General features: G+C 35.2%; 3 protein-coding genes across 10 annotated transcripts in view; all 3 read right to left on the bottom strand.

The window, feature by feature from the left end:
- The window catches only part of LOC140781625 (tripeptidyl-peptidase 2), a 32,595-nt gene extending 24,489 nt beyond the window's left edge, over nt 1-8,106 (bottom strand). Inside the window, exons 1-11 of one of the 3 annotated variants that reach the window (XM_073127692.1) lie at nt 7,756-8,106; nt 7,094-7,172; nt 6,925-6,998; nt 6,573-6,682; nt 6,398-6,478; nt 5,217-5,303; nt 4,994-5,136; nt 3,906-4,056; nt 3,694-3,816; nt 1,500-1,583; nt 1,214-1,401 (exon numbers count right to left, since the gene is read on the bottom strand). In XM_073127692.1, coding sequence (XP_072983793.1) covers nt 1,214-1,401; nt 1,500-1,583; nt 3,694-3,816; nt 3,906-4,056; nt 4,994-5,136; nt 5,217-5,303; nt 6,398-6,478; nt 6,573-6,682; nt 6,925-6,998; nt 7,094-7,172; nt 7,756-8,077 — 1,442 coding nt within the window. In that variant the 5' untranslated portion in view covers nt 8,078-8,106. Of the gene's footprint in view, nt 1-1,213; nt 1,402-1,499; nt 1,584-3,693; nt 3,817-3,905; nt 4,057-4,993; nt 5,137-5,216; nt 5,304-6,133; nt 6,259-6,397; nt 6,479-6,572; nt 6,683-6,924; nt 6,999-7,093; nt 7,173-7,755 lie in introns of those variants that run through there. The other 2 variants (XM_073127693.1, XM_073127694.1) reach the window with 2 other exon arrangements.
- Nucleotides 8,107-9,208: 1,102 nt separating this feature from the next.
- Nucleotides 9,209-17,687, bottom strand: LOC140782316 (uncharacterized). Of its 6 annotated transcripts, none has more exons than XM_073128812.1 (11): nt 17,545-17,687; nt 16,163-16,276; nt 15,308-15,450; nt 15,050-15,096; nt 14,875-14,975; nt 13,128-13,215; nt 12,612-12,720; nt 11,636-11,804; nt 10,313-10,384; nt 9,475-9,576; nt 9,209-9,387 (listed from the first exon to the last, which is right to left on the bottom strand). In XM_073128812.1, exons 1-11 carry the CDS (start codon nt 17,647-17,649, stop codon nt 9,301-9,303), a joined length of 1,137 nt encoding a protein of 378 aa, XP_072984913.1. In that variant the 5' UTR covers nt 17,650-17,687; the 3' UTR covers nt 9,209-9,300. The 6 variants fall into 6 exon arrangements, with proteins under 6 accessions (XP_072984913.1, XP_072984912.1, XP_072984911.1 ...); XM_073128811.1 differs by having other exon boundaries at nt 9,209-9,393; XM_073128810.1 differs by having other exon boundaries at nt 9,475-9,588.
- Nucleotides 17,688-18,321: 634 nt separating this feature from the next.
- LOC140782706 (ACT domain-containing protein ACR10-like) lies at nt 18,322-20,817 on the bottom strand. Its single transcript, XM_073129427.1, has 6 exons — nt 20,473-20,817; nt 20,141-20,377; nt 19,955-20,060; nt 19,373-19,700; nt 18,900-19,184; nt 18,322-18,703 (listed from the first exon to the last, which is right to left on the bottom strand). The coding sequence occupies exons 1-6, from the start codon at nt 20,624-20,626 to the stop codon at nt 18,566-18,568; spliced, it is 1,248 nt and encodes a 415-aa protein (XP_072985528.1). The 5' UTR covers nt 20,627-20,817; the 3' UTR covers nt 18,322-18,565.
- Nucleotides 20,818-22,909: the final 2,092 nt, after the last annotated feature.

The raw sequence follows: 22,909 nt of genomic DNA on the forward strand, positions 1-22,909 counted from the left end.
AAAGACTAAAGATGTTCTCCACTTCATCTATCAGAGGTGAATTGAAGAAAAACAAATCTTTGCTCCTTTGGCAAGTCCTCATAAAAATCAAATGCAAGACCCAGGGGTCATAAATGATAAATCAGTTAGTCCTGGTCTACTTTCAAGCCCATAGACATGCATATTAAACTAAATGAAGGCGAGACTTCCAAATAAAATGATTTACATTGTTGGCATACATCAGTCAAATATGCCTCACCTTCCAACCTCCCAGGTCATAAACCAAAAGAGCTGCAAGCTCCCAGGTCTATTTCAACCTGCCAGCCACACAACTTTCTTCTTCTAATGTCTAACCTTCCAACTTCCCAATGCTTCAATAGGCCCACTATTGATGGCATTGTCATTCACATACATGCCTTGCGGATCTACACTAGCTATATCACTGATCGTATGAGAAATATGGTATCTACATTCATCATGCTTATTACGAGTGATGTCTCACTTTCCACCGCTGCCTAACATCGTGGTCTTGCAAAAATGGCAGAATGTTATCAGCATGTAACTAACTTATATATGAATGCTCACAAGATAGCCAAAAGAAGGCAGATCCTGGGTTGGCAACAGGCTGGATCTATACACAATTATAAATCAAATCAAGCAAGTAACTGGTACTGGACTATTGCTAACAGAAGGTATTACTTCGAGGATCCAAACTCAATAAAATAGTTCAGCATGGCACATAAAAATGCAAGTAAAATATCTCTTCATAAGCAGCCTGAGTTTTTATTAAGTTTTACAAAAAATCCAGACTGATTCAGAAGTTACGATACTTCTATCTTCAACTCTTTTATAAATTTATTAAGTTATTATTTCTGATGTATAGTAACTATTACGTTGACCATAGTGTGTGTCCAAGACAATATCATATAGCATAAGAGAAACTGGCCATAAAAGCTAACGAGGGTCACTAGATGATAATACTTAACTGTTCATTTGTTGTATTCTAGTTGACTAGCATGGTGTATAGAGGCAACAGAACTTTAAATGTCATTCCATCTAATTTCAGACGAAGATACACAGGAAGGGAAATATAAACTCTCCTTTTAAACTTGCAGAATTGCTAGGAGTTAAATTCTAAATAGGATGAAGAACTAGAGGAAATATTTGAAGGCAATAAACATCACCATGTTTAAACTAAATACAATTATTATTATTAGCAAGAAATAAACATCACCATGTGTATTCCAGCCCCTCAGATGGAGGCTCAACCACACAATGGGCTCCAGCAGCCATGGCAGGGGAGACATATGCACCGACACCTATTATGCTTGAACTAGTCCCACCAGGTGCGCCTACAGTACTTAATGCAGGTCCACTATTTCCAGCACTACTGATAAATATAACGCGGTGCTTGTCCACAACCTGTTGAAAAAATTTCCTAGTACATTGACAGAAAACTGAAGATGGAATAAAAGATAGGAAACTTTGACACGCCAACATGGAAAAACAGAATAACTTACCTCATTAACAAGATCAATAAATCGTCCATAATCAGGCAGAAGTGTAGGTTCTCCATAGCTCATATTGATCAGATCACATTTGTGCTGAAATATTGGGTGAGGATTTCAACTGAGGACCTCATTTATTTTACATAATTGAAGAACAAATTATACGGATTTTATATATTATTAAACAAAGAGTTGATATCCACATGAATTAGCTATTCTGAAGAGGAATTAATGGAATATGAGAACAGGAATCAGAGTGCATGTCAGCACAACAGGAGCATCTCGAATGCATTTTATTGCACATAAGATTGCATAGTCTTACATCTAAAATATGGAAAGATGCAGATGTTTTCACTAACATATCCCTACTATTATGCTAGCATATCACTTCAAAGGATTTAAATCAAAGTAGAGAAAAAGCAAGAAGATCAAGGAAGAGAAAAAGCAGAAGAAAGAAAAAGTAGACATGCTAAGATGTGAAGTGAGGTATTCATGGTACATATGTTCTATACAAGAAAACTCAAAGAATGCACTTAAGTACATTTAACTTCCACTTCGTGAGACAGGAAAATTCAAGTTTCACAACCATCCTAAGAAAAAGACAACAAGAGCAATGCCTCATCTCAAAGGCAAGAAAAACAGCAGGAGCATTTTTTTTACTGCATTTCATGTGCAGTTAAAATCATATAGCCTTTACAATCTAAGGTTATAAACATTTCGTCAGATCACTTAAAAAATTGAAATAAAAATCAGAAATGGTTTATAAATATCTACACAACATTATTTGGTCAGCATATCACTTTTCACAAGATTTTGTTTAAAGTAAAAAAGAAAATAAAAGGAAGAGAGAAGCAGAAGAAAACCAAAATTGACATTATAAGAGTTTTACTTAAAGAAGGTTATTAATTAATCGTACGAAGCTCTGCCAATTGTTACATAATTATTAGCATGGGCTGTCCTGAGTGCAATGAACCACTCTAAAGCTATAGGTTCTTGCAAATTCACGATAAAAATCACTTTTATTAGAGTTGTACAAACTACAAACTAGAATTATGTGTATGGTTAAGTCACATATCTTATGGAAGATCGTACCATGCAAAGAAATCAAGCACAAATGTGAAGAAAAATAAATTCAGCCTGAAATTGCACCCTGTACGTCTGAATGCCGACACAGAATTATGAAAGGAAACATAGGTGGCATTGGATGACACTTAAGGGCGTTTAGATGGAATGCGTAGATCTTAAAAGAGAAGTTCAATTTACCTATTCGGACTAGAGTTTTTTTTGGTGGTTCTCCACTTCTCCTAATACAAACCAGATATGTTTCTCATCTCTATTTAAAGACCCAAGGGTTAGAAGGAGGCATCCATCAAAAGATAAACTCAAGAGAGATAAAGTTCTAAACTAAGAGTTATAGGTTATCATATGGAATATACTTCACATTAAGTGTGAGGAGAGCCACCTACACATGCCCAATTGTTGTTTCTACATGAGAAATTGATCGATTGCATCAGAGGAGCCGAATCGAGTCGTCATTATTGACAACCAACACTGACACAAAGAGTTTAAGGAGCGATCTGTAGCGACATACAACGTATCAAACTTGGTAGTTATCTATTCATTGAATAGTTAACTACAATGTATTGTAGGAAAGAGGCGGACTTAAACACTTGGACGCGGACTTTCTAAAGCTTACATCTACGAACGATATGAAATAGATTGATCCAGTTTGAGGGGATCCGTGGTTTTTCTCTCGACGGACTGCAAGATTTTTAATGCTAAAAAAATTGTGGTCGTATGTTTACCATGTTTTACTTATCTATTCTTCCTCGATTTTCTAAACCTAGTAGAATTTGGCTTTCCTAATTCAAATCAAATTTGACTTTAACTTTGACTTTGACTTTCTATTTTCTAAACCTAATCAAAATAGAATATTCGAAACTTCAATTGGTATCAAAGCATCGGATTCACGTTTTTTCACATATTATAGGAATATTTATCTGAGAAACAAATTCTGCATGTATAACATGATTTTATGATCTAAATAGACCAATCTGGACCAAAAATAGGTCTACAAGTCATAAAAATGTGCAACAGAATGGATAAATAATTTAGCAACAAATCAAATATTAATCTAACACTAGCTAAAATCCAGAGAAGCTTCATTTTCACTTTAGGGTTCAAAAGCAAGAATAAACTAGCTTACGTCCACTGCAGCAATTAATGCTCGAGTCAATCCAGTTCCTGTTTCCATTGATCCTAAGCGTGTGTCTCCGATCTTGCAAGAAATCAATTGAGCTCCAGGTGCAACACCATTTAGCAGAGGTTCCTGTATAACAGTCATTTGGTCAAAGGAGTAATGATGGCATTTGCATCAGTAGAACAGAAGAAAAAGCCATGCTGTTTTAGTAACAGTACCTTGGGGTGGAAGGCAGTGGCAATACCAGCGACATGAGTACCATGGGGAGAACAATCTGTTACTATGCTTACAAGATTTCCTTCATCATAAACATTCGTAACGAAAGAGCAAGCATCTAATTTGCTAAATATGCCAAACTTCTGCTCAAACCTACACATAAATTTTTGATGGAATGGATTCCAGTAAAATACTAGAATAAGTGTAAGAAATGAACACAAGGTTTTTGTTATTATCTCATTTAAAAAAAAATTCCTACAGTGAGAAAAAAATGAATGCCATAACTTATAAACCAAGCTAAGGCATAACAACATCCAGTTAGCCATACGCACTTCAAATTTTATGTGTCCAAATAAATATCATAATAGTTGTTATGATAAAATCGACGAGATAAAACCCACATAATAAGCAAGTTAAATCCAAGATCCAAGAAGTCAATTGATTTTTCAGCATCCAACTCTTTCAAAGAGAAGGTCCTGAAGAATGTTGGCATGAGATTCTTCAATAAACCCAGGCCAAAAATTCTTAGAAGCAGAGGATGTTCTGCGAGATCCTAACTTGTCATAGTGGCTTTAGGTCCCTATATTTCTAACTGACATTATAATTCATGCCTGACCACATCCTAGTCTTTCTATTCATGAAGGTTTGATTCTAATTCTTTCTTTCTTTTTTCTTCTGGATGTCCTTCAAAGATTATAGCATGACGCCATGATCAACTATTCAACACAGTCGGGGCTCTTGATTGCAAGTTTCTATCTAATGGTTTTGGTTCCACTGGTTTGAGGAGAGATAAAACCACCCAACCTGAGAAGTGTCATGAGATCTTCCATGAGATCTTCTCGAAAGTAAATAGTTCTTGATTGCATCAAGTTGGTACTTAAAACTTTGTTGGAGGACTCGAAGATGAGAGAGAGAGAGACTCACTACAATGCTATATATATATATATATAAAGAAAAATCATAGTATGTTAAAAATGTTGACAAATATACCACTTTCAGTCTCAGCTTCTACGGCCAAAATGAAAGAATAGAGATCTTTAAACATGGCAAAACAAACAGACAATAAAACAAGAATAATGTAACACCATACCTATAATTTGTCAAAGGAACAAAATCAGCCAGTTTTCCATGCTGCGGATTATCCTCAAGAGTCTGAGTATCTACAGCAACCCTCCATACCTCACCGTCATTCCAGACAACTATATCTATTATAGGACCCCTGTCATCGTAACTCTAGAACACAAAAAAAGGAGAATTTCTCTAAAATGCATTGAACCAATAAATCAGTGTTGACACACAAAGTATAGTCTTACTTCTTCTTGTTTCCCAAGAAAATCAAGTCTATCTTGGAGGTCCTCACGAGCCCTTTTTAATTTCATATCTTCTGCTTTAGCATGCTTCTGGAAGATTAAATCATTAAACTACAGATGAGTTCCTCATAGCCGCATTAGTTCAAAAGTATTGCCACCATCGCAGATATGCAACAAGAGCTCCAATATCAAATTTCATCACATCTTCAACCAAGTAGTAAGATTAGCAAAGAATAGACTAATTTATTCCTATTGAATATGAATATAATGAAGCAAAATAATGCCTGAAAACTAAGCCACTCCACAGAAAAGCAAAAGGAGGGAACAAAAAAAAAAAGACAGCCTAAACAAGACAAAGGAAATTTAGAAGTGTCATACCAGATTGTAGTTAATAAGTGTTGTTTTGAATGTGATATTATGGCCCATTAAATAAGCATTTTCTATGTAAGCTTCACAGTTAAACAGCAAGATCATTCTCAGTTCTAGGCTGGTACTAATTTGACTAAGTAGGGTAGTGACTTCATTTCCTACTTTCCACTATAAAAAGCAGAAAAGATCAATGGAAAAGAATTTGGGGGCCTCCAATGTTCGGTCATCTAACAAATAATATAAACAACATTCTCAAATCTAAAGTTTAATGTGCAACTTTTCTGAGCTATACAGCTATATACTTATCTCTACATGAGATATTACGCGCGGCACGCACACACAGACATATACATACAAATGTATGATGAGTTAGAGGGAGACCTACAGAAAAACCTTTGGTAAAGATTCGATATTGCTAGTCACTTTTTCACATCAGAATCTTCAGTAACATTATTCAATGGAAGAAAATTGTTATATAATTTCCCACCAATAAAATAGTTTTCAAATCACAAGACAGTTAGACACACATGTGGTTAGAGAAGGTAAATGACCTGAACTCCCACAGGCAGCCAGGTCTTGCCAGTAGCCTGAGTTTGTCATGGTAGTAGTGGGCTGATGGGCTACTGGCATAGTGTATGTCAGCAACACTTAAAAACTTTTGCATTTTTGCTTTGAACACTATGGAATATTTACATTTCACACTGAAATCAACTTCCTGAGTAAGACTAACAATATGTTTCAGTCTTAGAAGAATTGGCACAAAAGCCTGACAGATGAGAAGAGCACTTAAATACAACAAGCAAAACTAATAAAACCTTGTCAAACTCATTGAGATGCTTGAGTGCCTCTGAAATTGCTTCTTGATTTTTCTCATCCCACTTCTTCTTCCTCTCTTTCTGCCATTATATTTGAATAAACATAAGTAATTAAACAAGATAGAGGTACATCTCCGTAAAAACAATAAATGCAAGCATTGAATACAATATGTACCTTAATTCGAGAAGCTAGATTGTCTGTAAAGAGGTCATAGACTAATTTACAACCGATATGCCACTCCTGAGAAGGGTTCTTCCATGATGGATTTACAACCAACCGTCTTCCTGAATATGAAGAATAGAATGTTTGCACATTTTCATGACTTAAGGAGGTACAGATGACTAAGTACCAACAGAAGTTTTTTTTTTTTTTTTTTTTTTTTTTTTTAAAAGGGTCATCGTATGGTTGCCAAGACAAATCAGAAGGTTAAATTGACAAGTTTGTAGAACTTCAGCCAAATGCAACTCATGCCACTAAGAATTTCAGCCAAATGCAATCCATTCGCCGCACACAAAGTAAAACCAACCTGATGCCCCTATGATGCAACCATCAGCATCAGCCTTCACCACTTTGGAGGTATCAACATCACCACTCCCCGTGCTGCACTACAATGCACAGAGCTCAAAAGAGACCCAAGATACGATAGAAAGAATCCGCTGATTGATAATTCTCAGAACTTAACAGCATTCAGTTACCAATCAAGTATGTCAACTATTTTGGGTTTGCCATCTGATGTCACTTGTAAGCCCGCAGCTGCTGGATCAACACCAGAATCTGTAAAGCCAAACTCATAGTCAACTATTTCATCTACTCACTAAAACTACCACTAAAAGAAATTAAAGCAAAAAAGATGATTTATTCCAAGAACACTTCTTATAGACCAGTCAATTTCGAGCTTCTTAGGACTTAGAAGTGATGAAAAGTTCTTGGAGGAGAACAATTCCAGCACTCAGCCAGATTCAGTAACAGGAAGATAATCTGTCCTTTCCTGGAGGAAGAAAGCACATTATGACGGAATGTTCCAGGCTGTCAGCAAAACATAATCTTTCCTACACCGGAATCTAATCCAACCAATAACTCTCACAATTCTTGAAAACGTAGAAGCAAGTCAACAGTTCTTCGTGGGAAAGAAAGCATCCAAATTCAAACCCGAGACCGACAAAAGACCTATTGATCAAGCGATCTTGCCACAACTACAATTCACAAAACAATTCCCTGTTACGTACTTCCAGCCCAAGAAACAATAACACCCTTGTGGAAATTTAGAATCTTGATATGGAAATTTATAACCCGATCAAGATTCGAGAACCGCAAGAAGAAATCAAAACAGCAAGAAAGCGGTATCAAGAAACCGTACCGAATATGGCGATGAGCACCCCACGGCCGTCGTACTCGGGATGGGATTCGAGGAAACGATCGGCTCCGATCTCCTTCTTCGGCATCAGGGAGGCCAAGAAGGTCGATTCGCTCAACTTGAAAGCGTCGTTCCCCTTCTTCTTCTCTTCGGGGAGCGAAGTAGGAGGACAGGAGGAGGAAGAAGGCATCGCCCTAATTATTACACCTTTTTGCCCAAGCTTTCTTGTCGCCCGGGAAAAAGGAGAGATAGAAAGAAGAGGAGAAAACGATTCCGGGTAGAGAAGAAATAACCTATGGCCAGTATATATACTAACAGTCCGCATTGGGGTACGATATTCTTTAGCAGCACTTTTAAATGAAATTATGAACTTTAGAGCAGTTTTTTTGGGAAAAAAAATTAGAGCGCTTTGGAATTTGAAGCCGGTGACGAAGAACTGAAGTGGCTGCAGTGGATAGAGTTCGAGAGGAGGCGGAGTCGGACAGCTTAATCGACCGTTCCAGATTTTTTTTTTTTTATTAAATATATCTCCACAACCTTCGGCGGTTCCTTACGCTCCCGATCAATTCAGAAATTTTTTTTTTATTTTATTATAATTTTTTATTCTTCGATAATAGCTAAACATTATAGTAACTTTATTCTAGAATATTAATATTATTTATTAAAAATTATATTTTATATCACACAGTAATTTTATTATTAATTTATTTTTAAAATTTATCTCATCAATCCATTTTATATGAAATCAAAGAGTCTTCATGTTAATTTTATAAAAAATAAAATATATTTTTATTTCACTGTATATCATATTAAAAGTACTTATTATACTTTTATTTTAAAATACAGTTAAACATAAAAAAAAACTATTCATAAAATAAAGACCTTATTTTAGAAATAATAAAGAGAAATATATATTTTAAAATTAGCCTTAAGAAACTAAGGCCAGTAGAAATTATATTTTACCCCCATATAGTTATTTATTTTATTTGTATTACTTTATGTTACTTTGTTCATCATATTTAGCCAATTTATAGGTCAAATTTAAAAATATTTTTTAGAAATAAGTTATTAAAAATTAGATAATTTTCCCAACGCATTTTAATGATATACAATATATTTATTATATCACTATAATTTAAAATTTTAATCAAAATTATTTTTAGACGGGTCAAAAAACTTACCTAATTCGACATATAAAAATAATTAAATATGATATAATTATTAGGTATGCATATAAAATTTAGAAAAGATAAATCAGTTGTTTTTTTTTTTTACTTTTTATTAGGATTTGACCGTTGACGTCGTTTCTCTAATTTTGGTTAGCTTCTCATACCAAAGTAACAACCTCATAGACGTTCGAGGTACCTTGTTGAAGTTCTGATATAAAAAATGAATCATCCTGTTTCATCTCAAACAATAACTTGTGAAGACTATACACGAATAAATAGACGGAACCTTTTAAAAGACACACAATATATGTGATTTCTCCATTCACTATGGATTTCAATCCTTTACCTTAAAAGACTTACAAAGTTGCTTGCAGAAGTTCTACATACCAAAGAGAAAGCAATTTGAATAGCAAGGGAGGTACAAAGCACTATCTTCGATCACCATTGGCTGCCTGAAAGGATTTATCTGGATCTACAACGGAGGGTGAATTCATGTTACTAAAGCTTGATTTAGTCTTTCGATAGTCACAAAGCAAGAGAATAGATAGCATACAGGTAGCCTGAGAGGGCGAGCAGTCACAGAGCTTATGCAACGGGAAGCCAGGTATGCAGCTTCTTCACAGAAATCAGTAAATATCGCAGGAACGCCCATCTCCTTTATTAGTTCCTTCAAAGACACATTAATTAGTTGGATTTGATAATGCCATTCAACTCATAGATAGTGACTGCTGACAATACAGCAGTTCATCTCCTACAAGTTCAATAATGCTTAATGATTATCTAAAAGTTAATGTAACTAATATCAACAATCCCTTAACTCAAGAGAAAAGAAGGAAAAGACGATATAAACATGAAGCTGTCACCTAACAAAAATCGGAAAACATAAACTACACATGCAGCATTAGAACAGAAGTACTATCCTCGTATTAGGTAAGAATTTTAAAAGATTTTACCAAATATCAAGTGTCCAAATCTAGTAACCTAAGCACGTACATAGAGGCTTGCAAGGGAAATCACAACATATCTTGGCTTTGTCAGGGAGAAGTTGCAGATCAGTAGTCACAACATAAATGAAATGATTACTTCCACCAACAAATTTGAAAACAAATAAGAAGCACACAAGGATAGAACTTCTCCAGATTCCTCATGGGAAATCAGGTCATAACAATAGGCAGGCAGGTCTCATCTCTTTTATTCTGGATAATATGCCTTTGGTGAATTTTCAACATGCAGAATGCAATCAAAGAGGAAAGAAGTTACACAATGTAAATAATGCAAATAACAATAAGGTGAAAAAAAGTTAAAAGCATGCAAATGGTTGGAACTTGGAATTGATTACAATTCATAACTGCAAAAAACATTGATAAGTCATTACAGCAGATAATACATACAATAGTTGGCAACCAAGTAGAGTACGCAGCAACACCAGCATTAGGAGCCACTATAACATTTGGACGCGAATCCTGCAATTAGTTTATGTGTTTGTCAAAACTAGCAAGCAGTAAACAAAAAGAAGGGAAAAAGAACTACTACTGAAACACGTGTGTTTCCAAGTAAACCAATAAGGTGAAATTAATGATTGAATGTATGAAAATTGTACCCTTAATGTGATGCATGTTTTCTGCAATAGCAGCACAAATCTTCATTACATAATGTAACATTAGTAAAGAACTTATAGTAATCATTTAGATCTATGGTCTTCCAAAATATATCAATATGCTTTCTACATAAAAGCACCTTTTTCTATGGTTACTTAGCTGAAGGAAATTTCAATACAATCATGGAATATTATAAGGTAAACAAAAGTATTTAGTGTCCACTAGAAAGATCAATTACAAATTGTGAACAAACTTGCAAAAATGTGATGTACAGAATTATAAATAAAAAAAGGGAAATTTTACTTTAATTTGTTTAAGCTACAAGATTTCAAATAAGAAAGAGTTTCCTCTAACTTATATAGATAAATAATTTTGTTCACAAAAAATAACTTCTCAAGCATCTTGCTGCTTCTCTAGTTTCTTCTGAAGTTAAAACATAGAATTGTGTTTCACCAATACCTCACCACTCACTGATATGAGGTTCACATAACCCTGGAGGTTCATGAATGTGGCCAACTCCAGTTTAGATAAGGTTCATTGTTCAGTTACCACTACTGCCTGTATTAGCAAAGCATTCCACTAAGATTAAAAATTGAGAATTCCAATATGTCAATGTCCTATAGCTTCGGTCCTTTGGTTCAAGTGGCTAATTAGATTGTTCTCAAGACAAACTAGCCAGTCTGTCGACTTCAAATAGTATTGGTCCAAAGACATCAAACAGGCATGTCCATAATAATCAATCAAACTTGCAGTCACGGCAAACTGACAATCTATGCAGTTCATGCTTCAACAAATCAAACATTTGGCAGACTATTAGTTCAAGCAAATTCTCAGTTAGAGTCATTCAACAAGCTAATAAGCACTGAAAGGACACCAGCTCTAGAAGAAAGACCATAATCCCACTTGTACAGGACGAGTCTGCAAATTATCTTCATACAACAAGTTAAAAAATATTTTCACATAGTTGTATGCACAAGTTCTGTTCTTAGCTATTCTTTCTTTTTTTTTCCTTTGTATTATTGTTTTGCTTCCATGTTGTTCACTGCATGTCAAGAATGACAAACTTTGTTTGACTTCGTCATACCAATAAAAAATGAACAATAGGTTGGGAATAACCTTGCTTATATCTCTGTATCTGTCATGATAAAATCCTTTGCGGAGCTTAAGAGTCACTGTGGTAGTGCCACTTGATCCTATTTTACCAGAGCCCGTACATGAAGACTTACAGCGGCAGCTCTCCTCAGAACAACTAACATACTTGGAAATGTTTATTGTCTCACCATCCCTATTACCCAATATTCAAATAAGAATAAAACAAAAAACAAAAAACAAAACCAAAACCAAGAGTATACTGACTTCTAAGTTAAACCAACATTTATAAAAATGTTTAGCTTTTCACTTTTTCTTGTTCACCAACTGCAATATGCTTTGTTTTCATCAGTCAACACTGCAATTGTCAGTAACACTCACTGATGTTCTTAACTCCCCCGAACACCTGATGCTTTATATCCCACCAGAGTTACAGTAGGATGAAGAAACAGATATTTGGTTTTTTTCAATTGTAGGAATGAACAAAGAGTTGATCGTTAAAGAGAAATATAAATAGCTGCAAGCATGCTATTCTTCCCTGCTATCTGTCTCTGTGTGCGTATATACTACAAGCATAGGCTTAAGAAAATAAATCTATATTCTGTAGGGCATTTACCAACATTTTTAGCAATTTTATCAATATGATGTTAATAGTTGACCTAAGCACAAAATCTGTCCTATTCAATCTCATATATGGTAAAAGTTACCTCATAATTAATGGAGAGTTTTCGATCTTCTAACAACTAAATACAGCTGTCACCTCCAAAAGTAATGAACAGTGTTACCTTGCATCTCATTTGTCCTTCAACATGATGCTTCTGCTAGATATCAACAAACGAGTGGCACATACACAGACATCCACATTGCCATATAAAAATTGACAGTTCAGAGTGCTAAATAAAGATACTGATTTGGGCAATAAATATCAAGTCAAAATTTGGAAAATCTGGCTCAAAACAATCCAAAGTATGTGAAATTGGCAGTGGAGGTACTAGAAACTAACCTACATTCTGGGATAGCTGGGCCAACAAGTTCCATGTATAGATGAACACCGGGAAAAAGGGCCCGCAGCTCTCCAAACACCGAAAGTTGCAAAAGTTCATTTTCAGGCCCTTCAAAAGGTAAGTTACACAAGAACCTTGTGACTATTAATACCTCAAAGTCTGGACACAGTTTCTTGCGTGACATATAAATTACTTGTTGGGAAAATAATGACCAAAAATTGTAGAAATGGTTGAAGAAGAAGTATACTAAAAGTCTGATCCCATTCTACTGTAAGCTCATGCAGGCCAACCACAATGAATTGGTTAATCCAATCAAGTTGAACATGCTACCTACTATTACTAATACAAAAACTCAAGACAATTTCAATAATATGAGGAAAACTAAAATCACAGCTATGTGATAATAATAAAAAAAACTAATAATTATCAAAGAAAACAAGCTCAGAAAACTATCATAAAGTCCTATAACAAAAACATAGCCAAATTAAGGAAGTTCCAAAGGCAAGTACTTGTACCTAAGTAGTGTATGTGCAATTTGTCCCCCACTTCTGAAATTGAGCTTTGCACAGCAGAAAGTTGAAAGCAGTGATATAATGTAAGCGGCTGTTATTTAACAAAAATTTAGAATTAATCATGAAAGACATCATAACATACATTATGATATAATGTACATTGCAGTGACTTTATATCTTCTGTAATAGGACCCAATTTTCTGTAATGTATGTGCAATTTTGAACTTTCTGCAATGTACTACAATACAAAGCCTACAATGTTATTATGAGACTTAACATACCATTTAAGTTACTCTAGAAGTGTTAAGGAAATAAAATACCATAGGAGACAAGAGAATAAAGCAAATAGAAATTCAACTGAGAGTGTGAGATGAATTAGGAGGTTGTCAGCATAAAGCTCCAATCTGAACAGAAATTTTGCAATCACACATAAATTTCAGGTGGTTTTTTAATCTATTCTAAATTTAAAAAGAATATTATGTAGATAATGTCAAGGAAACAAGAATATATGCTACATATTATTCCATGTGTTCTTAAAAGCAGCTCTTGTCGCCACCATAGAGGATCTGGCATCCCACCATCACACCAAGGCCATGGCATTACTATATGTCATATTGGTATAAGATGGGCAACAGGGGGGTTCACCAGCGATGCAGAATGCAATGGTGGTAGCTCTACCGCTGTGTCAGGTTTAAAAGCTCATGCTGGTTAACTTAAGTCAATGGACCAGCCAGTTCATTGGATAATATAAATTTATGGCTGGTAGTCCATACAAATCTTGGGATGCCCTCATTTTGCTGTAAGCAGAGAGAAGGAAAGAAGGGAGCTGGAGAGGAGGTGAGGAGTTAGTGTCATAGCCAAATATCCTCCCAAGCAACATAGATTTAAAGGGGATATTTTGTGAAAATATAAGCAGGTACCCCTCTCCCATCCATCACCGTCAGACAAGATGTTTCTCAGGGTGAAAAAAGAGAGGAAGGGAGATAGAGTATTACAAGCCACAAGCCACTGTATTGCATCTGTATGTCCTTGTTTTTTCAAGTTCTTCTACCTGTTATTTTTTTCTTCTTTGTTTTCCTGCTTTCCTCGATTCACCTCTGTTTCTTTGACCATTGTTTCCTTTTTCTTCTGTTTTGACCTTCAGTTTTTTTTCTTTTCTTGTCCTTCTATCGTCTTTGTTCTGTTCTTTTATTGTTCTGCACTTCGGTTTCCTTCTGCGCGGGATATCAGCTGTATTCTATCCTCTGTTTTCACCCTTTCTACTCCTATTTATTCTCTATATTATATGAGGAGCAGAATATCTGCAGCCTAAACTACAGGAATGTCCTGCAGACAAGGCTCATGGCGACCTTTTGATTGTCTGTCAAAAGTAAAAACATTTTTAACTTTCAACAGCTAGCTGCCAAGTACCCTAACATCAGGAAACTCTTCATCCAGCAGATGCAAACTATCAAGCTATCTGAGACAGTAATGAGTCTTTGCGTGCCACCAGCATTCAACAATTAATCCCTCAACCCACCAGTAGGCATGCCAGATTATATGACCTATTTCATACAGTACTGATAATGGAATAACTAGAGATATCATGTCTTTTAGCAGATTAAGTCGGTTAGGAAATATGATGATTTTGCAGTACCCATGGAGAGAAAAACTAGCAGCATAACTCTTTCAAAGCCAGAGAACAAGTGACAACAAATGAGGAATATCCAGTTTTGAATTTGAGATCATAAAAAACACACTTCTTGCATACCCAATGGAGTAACAATGCGACAGGGGAATTAAAAGGAAGGCATCTCCACTGGTAATAATCCTTCCAACTACTCAAAGGAGTTGATATAGAACTTTGTGGATCTGTTAAACACATTATATGCCATTAAGTGTCAAATGATATCACTAGAAAAAAGTGCCCAGATGTGGAAATATACCAAGACATGGACAAAGAAAACTTGGAAGATTCCAGTCATCTGTTATCCTGCCAAAAGAACAATTAGTAGAGTGAAACAGCTAACCGTAAATCCACATACTCACACAAGTAATTTTTATGCTAAAAGCTTCTTTTATTGCAAACAGTATGGAAACGTAAAGATTGTGAGATGTAGCAAATGAAAAGGAATAAATTTAATGCAAAGAGCAAGATCATTCTCATGCAGCAGGTATATTATGTCATATCTACAACTACGCACAAGTGAACAAGTGTAGGAGAAAACCCCAAGTGATCGGTAGAAGAAACGGTAGGTCTACAGCTGCATTCAGATTTCCATAACCCTATATTGTGAAGACCTTTTGATGTCAAAACGGAACATCGTCCCATCTGCTCCCCACACTCCTATAAAATATGAAAAGTATGTAACTGGAAAAAAGAGCTAGTCATAAAGCAAAGTAAGTGTTTTGTAAAGAAACAAACGGCATGCTGCAGACTATCAAGAGAAAATTCTTATGGTCAGTAACTAGTATACGGGATTCAAAAAAGAGATGAGTTACTTAATGAGACAAATAGGATGTTTTGTACTGCTTTTTCACTATTGTATAGAAAAAGAAATGAATATAAGGGATTAAGGATGGATTTACTAGATTCAACCATGCTTCAAAAAAATTTGAAATAATAAAGCTTTTCAGAATTAATCATAAATTAATCCCTTAATATATATTAAACCTAACCTTTCCAACCAATGAAAAGTTAATGCATTTGATGAGGACCTTTAATTGTATGTCTCACTTTGTATAATGCTTTGTTCAAGTCATTTTGATCCAATTACCAGCCAAATCTATATCAAGGACGTAAAACATGTTGTTTAACTTTGCATAGGAAATCAGGGAAAAGCTAAACTGACTGGACTAAAATGGCATGCTTAGGTACAGCATGAGACAAGGCCAGCCAAATTCAGTATGAGACTAGCAATCTGGCATGTCTCAAAATTATAGCACAATGTATTGGCATAAAAGAACAGGAAAGATAGCATGAAAGGCAATGGATGGATATGATATGATTAATTTTGATAATGTCATCTTTAATATGTAGAAGAAACACAGTTAATTACCGGGAATGTTTCTTCCGTAGAGAAAGTAAAGGGAAAATCATTCAAGATATCTGCACACCTCATTTGTTCTTCAAGCCTTGCACATTCATCTTTATGATCATCCCAATGTAACATCTGGAAAAGGAATTATTGAAAAATATTATAAATTTTATTTTAACCATTGGCAATTTGGCATATAAAATCCGATAGTCAAATGTGAAATAAAACAGATTTTGTCATTCACCTACTAGAATCTGTTCAAAAAACCAGTAAACGTAATCACCAACATCGAAGGTGGTCCCTATCTAAAACAATCAATCAACATTTACAACAACAAAGTTTCAATGGTTAATGTTCAGAGAAGGGACTGAATATCAAAACAAGGAAGATGAACAAAGCTGAAAATCCACTCCTTGGACAGCAGCCATTAAATATATATTATACATGTCAAATCACAATGGTAGTGATCCACCTAACTCTATAAACATTATCATACAAAATTCATCATATTGCACATACATAGCCAATAATATTTAACAACTTTTCTATACAAGAATGCTCTTAAACACAGGCAACATAGCAGCCGTATGACCAGATCGTATCAATTCATATTCTGGTCAGATACTCTAATCAAATTATTGTCTGAATCCACCACAAGAACTCTATCAAATAACAGCTCTCTGTACTTGAGTAAATGCAGGATCTTGGGCATGCCTGTGATTTTAGTGGCTTAATTTCTGCCCAAGAAGCCTTGGAGTTGATCGATTTCTTTCCTCAATTATCCACAATAACGTGTTTGAATCACCGGAATAGCATCTAATTAATTTCTGCCCAAGAACCTTTGGAATTGATCGATTTCTTTCCTCAATTATCCACAGTCACGTGTTTGAATCACCGGAATAGCATCTAATTACAGTCAACAAAAGGCTACGAAGACAGAAATAGGAGAAAGGTGCCCGAAGATTAGAATATTTGGTAAAAGTTGAGCGTGATTCAAATCTTGCTTTCCAAAAGAGACAGTAATGACTTGAAGAGATGATGGAGGCTTTCGGGTGTAATCAAAGCAGCGTGGATGAGAGAGAGGGAAAAGAGAAAAGAGAGACCTTCGAGAAAATCTTTGAAGAATTTCCGAACAAGCCAGAAAAAAGGAACAGTTCTCAGTGAGAACATTAAGTAAGTAGTTACGACACAACATTACCCCAAACGAGAAAACAATCACTTAAACAACTGAAAAGGGAAAGAACCGTAAAAATCTGAAACCATCATCCAAGAAAGCAGCATGCACAAACGGGTACAAAATGTAGGGAAACGTTTACTCCCTTCAGAGCGACATATCGTCAAACATCTTGATGACGTAAAAGAGACGATCGATGGATAAAGTAAGAGGGAAGAGAGAGAGAGACCTGGTGGGAGACAGAGCAGTAAGCAACGGCGCCGCAGACGCCGCACCGGCGAGTGGGAGCGCCCGGCGTGCACGGCGTTCCGATGCCCTTCGCAGCACACTCCATACCACCACATGCAGCAGTCTGAGGCCGTTTCCGGAAACTTGATTATATAATCACTTCGATGGAATCTTTTGTTTGTAGAAATTTCATTTTACACCTTACATTATATTATAATAATACACCCGACACGGCTGTCAAACTAATATGTATATATATATATATATATATATATATATATATATATATTATAAATAGTAAATAAAATTTAACTTGAGTAAATATGTTTGATTTAAGTTTATTAAGTGCACACCATCCAAGATTCAAGATTGATTGAAGTTTGATTTGTTCTTGATTTGAATTTTCCTTGAATTGAATTTAATTAATTTAAATTTAATATTTAGTATAGACTCAAAACTAATTTTGACCAAAAATTTAATAATTACGCATCTATTGTACCATTTACACTCGTATATTTCAATTTATGCACTCAGCTCAACCCACACATTGTTATAACTAAATTATAATCGTTAGATTTTTCATCCAAAATTAACAATACAAATGTTAGAATCAACATCTTTCGATAATATCAATATTTTGCAATTTCTACCGTCTTCAATTTGTATTTATGCATGGGTAATTAAGTGTTGTCTGCGAACCATAGAAAGATTAAACTACATAGAGATAAGTTAACATGGGGCCAGATCATAAACTATGATGTTAGACTAAGCTCATCTCTGGTGTGGAAAAACACATTTCAATTTTCACTAGATAATGGTTTATTATGTACAACAAAGACTAAGCTCAACACTTGACCTGACCCCCTTGTAAGGCATTGAGATATACAATAGCCATTGTATACAAGAAAATTGTACATAAATAAGTGAACACACTCGTCTATCTGATCTCTAATCACTAAACAAGTTCTTCCTGTAATGTTCTAGTACATAAAAGAGGCTGAAAATAAAGTAGGCTGTTGCTATTATTCCCAGCCCATCAATATCTTTGTGACTACATCAATAATCTTGTCCCGAGATGCCGATAACTCAAAATCATCAGCGAGGAGGATTCGGTAGACTTCCCACTCACTACCTCCAATGACATGCCTTCCAATCTCAGCCTGAGAATTTTGAGAATTTGGCACACATAAGTATAAGAAAAGTTCTGAATTTACGATCAGCAAACAGTTCTGCGAAGATTTCTGAACTTGAACTAGAAAGTTCATAACAGTGGCTAATTGGAAATGTTAGCAGAATTTGCATTGACAGTGATCTATTAATGGACTATAAAGGAAATCAGAATGGGAGAGGACGAACCAAGAACACGCGAATGTGAAGCATCTTGAGGGCCAGGGTTATGTCGTAGAACACAAGAGGGCGGCCTTTGCTGGACAATTCAACAGGATTCGCAACGAGAAGCTCTGTATCAGGGCCACGACTAACAACAGTAACTCGAAGAGGGCGGAATAATTCTGTTCTCAAGTGCGAACATAGAGCTGTCTGCTTATTTGAATCAACAATCTTCTTACCATCCTTCTGAATCACAAACAAGTCGATTTCACAGCTTCCATTATGTGTTGAATAGAATCTCCCATATGATATCTGGCAAAGTGAGCAGTAAATTTTCTGAAATGAATGAATGAATGATACATACATACAGTAGACTATTGATAAGATAACCATCTTAAATTTTCAAAAGTATCTAGTTATTGTAAATTTTGTAATGCAGTATCTAACGATCTATTATCCTATGCGACGATTAATCCCAAAGAAACTGAAGTGAAGTGTACCTGGATGTTGTAATCCTTTAAAGTCCTCATAATATCATAGAGAATGCCTTTATGATCAGGAGACTTTATTTGTATCAGTGTGTGACCGGGGCTAAGGGAGTTATCCATTGCGACCGAGAGATTCTTAAACGAGGTACGAGATTCTTCAGAAAGCTCCAAGATGAACAATTCTTCCGTGATTGAAGGCGGCAGAAAAAGAGAGGCCTGCAGATAAGCAGCCATTTCCACGTTGGCAGGTTCAATGTCACAGTTTGTCATGCATTCACCAAGAACACTTCTCAGCTGTTCACAGGTCTCATCCTTTCTCCTTCTTGTATGAAGAAGCTCCCTAAATTTACATATGTAACTATTTCATATCCGAAATCAAAGAGATATAAAAGTATAAAATCCTTTTTCCTATAAATGTCTTGTTCTAGTCAACAAAGCAGAGTTTGTGATTGATCTGCCTATTCTTGCCAAAAAAAAAAGTCTACAGCTCTACTATAGTTTTCAAACTATTTATCAAACTACTAGAGTTTTTGCTAAGCACCCAAGTATGTAGTTACATATGTAAATTGACTATAGTATTTTGCATTTGGAAACCTGGTGTCCGTGATGAAGAAGAGGTCCATAACTCTCCCATCTGGAGTAGTGGATACCTTCACTCTCCTAATGGTGAGCTCTAGCTCACACAGTACCTGTGTAACATCTACCAACCCACATAGAACTTTAGAGGAAGAAGCAAGAAGGACAGAGATTGAAATCAAGATCAAAACAGGAGGAATTCACCATGCAAGAGTCCCATTCGATCAAAGCAACAAAATTTGAGGAGAAACACCTGTGGCTTCTCTTCCGCCGCCACCGTCTCCTGCTGCCTAACATACCAATTGTAGAAACCCGACGCCGCCGACACCGCGGGGCAAACGCCGAGCAGCCTCTTCTTGAGCAGACTCCACCTCGTCTCCCTCCCTCTCCTCCCCACCACCCAGAACACAATGTAACACCACTTCCCATCCGTGCTCACATCTATAAATCGACACGTACCCAACTCAAATTTCTCCAATTTTCTAGTGGATTAATAGACGGATGGGGAGAAATTGGGCAAGTGGGTGGGGGCTCACCTCCTCTCACAATGCTCAGCCCGAAGAACAGGATCACGCGGCAGAGGTCGCAGCCGAGGCCAGTCTTATCGGGGCAACTGACGGTGATCACGCTCGGCTCCCCGGCGATCTCGGGCTCTCTGATGACGACTACGTCGTCGGAGAGGATCCCCATCTCGTCTCTGCTCCAAATTGGTGGCACGACGAGGAATCGCCAACTGGGTCTTGTTCCTTATGCTCGGATACCACTTGGGATGATCGAAGTATCCGAGGAATACGAAAAAAAGAAGCAATTAATTTGGAGTATCCCCTCTCCCTCTCCCTCTCCCTCTCTCCTGTTCTCTTCTTGTCCTGTGCTGCTTTAACAGTTTGGTGCAGTTACTATACTCTAAAATATTTCTTGGAATTGTGAGACGAGAAATAAAAAAAAAGCTCGACTATCTACAAGTTTGGGGCCGTCCGATCGTCCGATATTATCGGATGCGGAGAAACTGGGGGAGTTGTCGGAGAGAAAGGGCTCGTATCGCGACACGTTGACTAGTACTTGGGATCAGTCACCAAGAAGTCAAAACAGAGGGCGTTAGATTTGCCAGCGACCGCACACGTGTCAGCTGTCTTCCCTTCAAGTGACGTTCCTTAATGGCCTGTGCACGTAAAGTTACTCTCTCACCTCCACCTCTATTTGTTTCCACTTCTGAGATTTTTTCTTTATACTATGAACAAATTGATATTTAATGAGTTAATTTTTTTAGTTAATCGTCAAATTCATAATCTATCAACAGCCAAAAAATAAAAAAAATAAAAATAAAAATCTTCTTTGGCATTTAGTTCACGTATAAAGTTAAATGATCATATAAAAGATGTGAGTGATGTTGATTAATAAAGTTTCATATCATCTAAACTATATATAAAATAATATTCTATTTCAATTATAGCGAATTTGAGGAGGTTTTCGCAGTATGCCAACTATATTCCGGTAAATAATATAAAGTTTAAAAAAAAATTAAAGAAACTTTTCTTTCTTTTACTCTACTTTATCTTGGTGTGATCTATTAGATTGAATTAAATTAATTGAAATCCCTACTTTCCTCACCTACCGATCATCTTATCAAAATTTCTTTGAGTAAAAGCATACCTTTAACTTTTGACATTTAATTACCTCCAATTATCCAACTACATTTCAGATGTAATTGATTTGATTGGTTTTGATTGACAGTTGAATATATAATCAATAGAATAAATAAATAATTAATTCTGCACCCTTTTAATTATAATTAATTACTTACAAATAGCTCATGCAAATTATTTGGAAGACATATAATAGCACACTTTGTCACATAAGGAAATATAAGAATAGGAATTTTTTAAAACAAAACTCTGATCTATTAATAAGATTATGTTGGTGTGCTTCAACAAAGTTATTTTTCTAGCTTAATTTAGTTGTAAACTTTAGCTTTTTTATTATAGAAAATTATAAATAACACCATATTATTATTATTATTATTATTATTATTATTATTTTAAATAGAGAACAAGCTTGATGTATCTCTATCTTATGACAAAATGATATCTTTTCATTTTTAAAAGCTTGGGCTTTGTTAACTTGTGTAACAAAATCCATAGAGCCAAGAATTGTTAATAATGGACTGGGAAAGCCCAACTCAAACTTAATCTTGGTCTTAAACATGCACTAATCCACAACAATGCAAGGATTCTTAATGGGCCTCAAAAGTAATCCATGGCCTAATCTTTTAGGTCTATTTTAAAAATATATATAGTTTGCCAACTTAACCAATTATTAAATTTTCATCAGGTTAACTATGAAAAATAAAAATATCTCTTAATATTATCTGTATACATTAATTTTAGTCAAAGATGCATTTTGTAATTTTACTAAGATTTTAATTTGTAGTTATCAGAAAGTAACAAAGTTAACAAACACAATGAGTTTTGAATGGTATTCATACAAATATAAAATTTAAAAGAAATTTTAAAAAAGTTATACATGAATTTGTTCTTAATTAATTATTTATCTTATCATTTTCTTATAATTAACATCAATTAGTGGTTACTTTGATTCGTTTCATGGCTTCTAATTTTCCCTCATTCTCATAGTAACAGAGAAAGAAAAAATTATTGGATTTTGAAATTTAAAAAAATTGAAAAACTCTTTATAAAATAAAATGAAAAATATTTAAAAAAAAAACCTTCTAGATAGTCATCTTGGTAACAACTTCATGGTTTATTTAAACTCATGACTCAAATATTAAAACAACTATATCAACTTGAGATCTTATCTATAATCTATACAAGATTCTACTATATTTCTTGAGATTTTATCTGTTCTCTTTTGCTCTCTAATTTGACTGAAAGAGCTTGAGCTCAACATGAATCAAAAAAAGAATATATTTATTAGTACTGTTAGATTGATTGTTATTTAATAATTATTATTATTTAT

The sequence above is a fragment of the Typha latifolia genome, chromosome 2 (genome assembly GCF_019914945.1).
Source record: "Typha latifolia isolate L0001 chromosome 2, TyphaL0001v2, whole genome shotgun sequence".
Taxonomy (NCBI): Eukaryota; Viridiplantae; Streptophyta; class Magnoliopsida; order Poales; family Typhaceae; genus Typha; species Typha latifolia.

Bases quoted from the DNA above. Each gene is read 5' to 3' on its own strand.
- LOC140782316 (XM_073128809.1), bottom strand. From the start codon at position 17,649: ATGGAGTGTGCTGCGAAGGGCATCGGAACGCCGTGCACGCCGGGCGCT. The intron at 14,976-15,049 runs GTATATTTCCAC...TGTGTTTAACAG, and splicing joins TTTTCTTTGTCCATGTCTTG to ATCCACAAAGTTCTATATCA. The intron at 13,216-14,874 runs GTATGCAAGAAG...GTTAAATAACAG, and splicing joins TCGCATTGTTACTCCATTGG to CCGCTTACATTATATCACTG.
- LOC140782706 (XM_073129427.1), bottom strand. From the start codon at position 20,626: ATGGGGATCCTCTCCGACGACGTAGTCGTCATCAGAGAGCCCGAGATC. The intron at 19,701-19,954 runs GTTTCCAAATGC...ATGTAAATTTAG, and splicing joins TTCTTCATCACGGACACCAG to GGAGCTTCTTCATACAAGAA. The intron at 18,704-18,899 runs GTTCGTCCTCTC...CAAAATTCTCAG, and splicing joins TTCACATTCGCGTGTTCTTG to GCTGAGATTGGAAGGCATGT.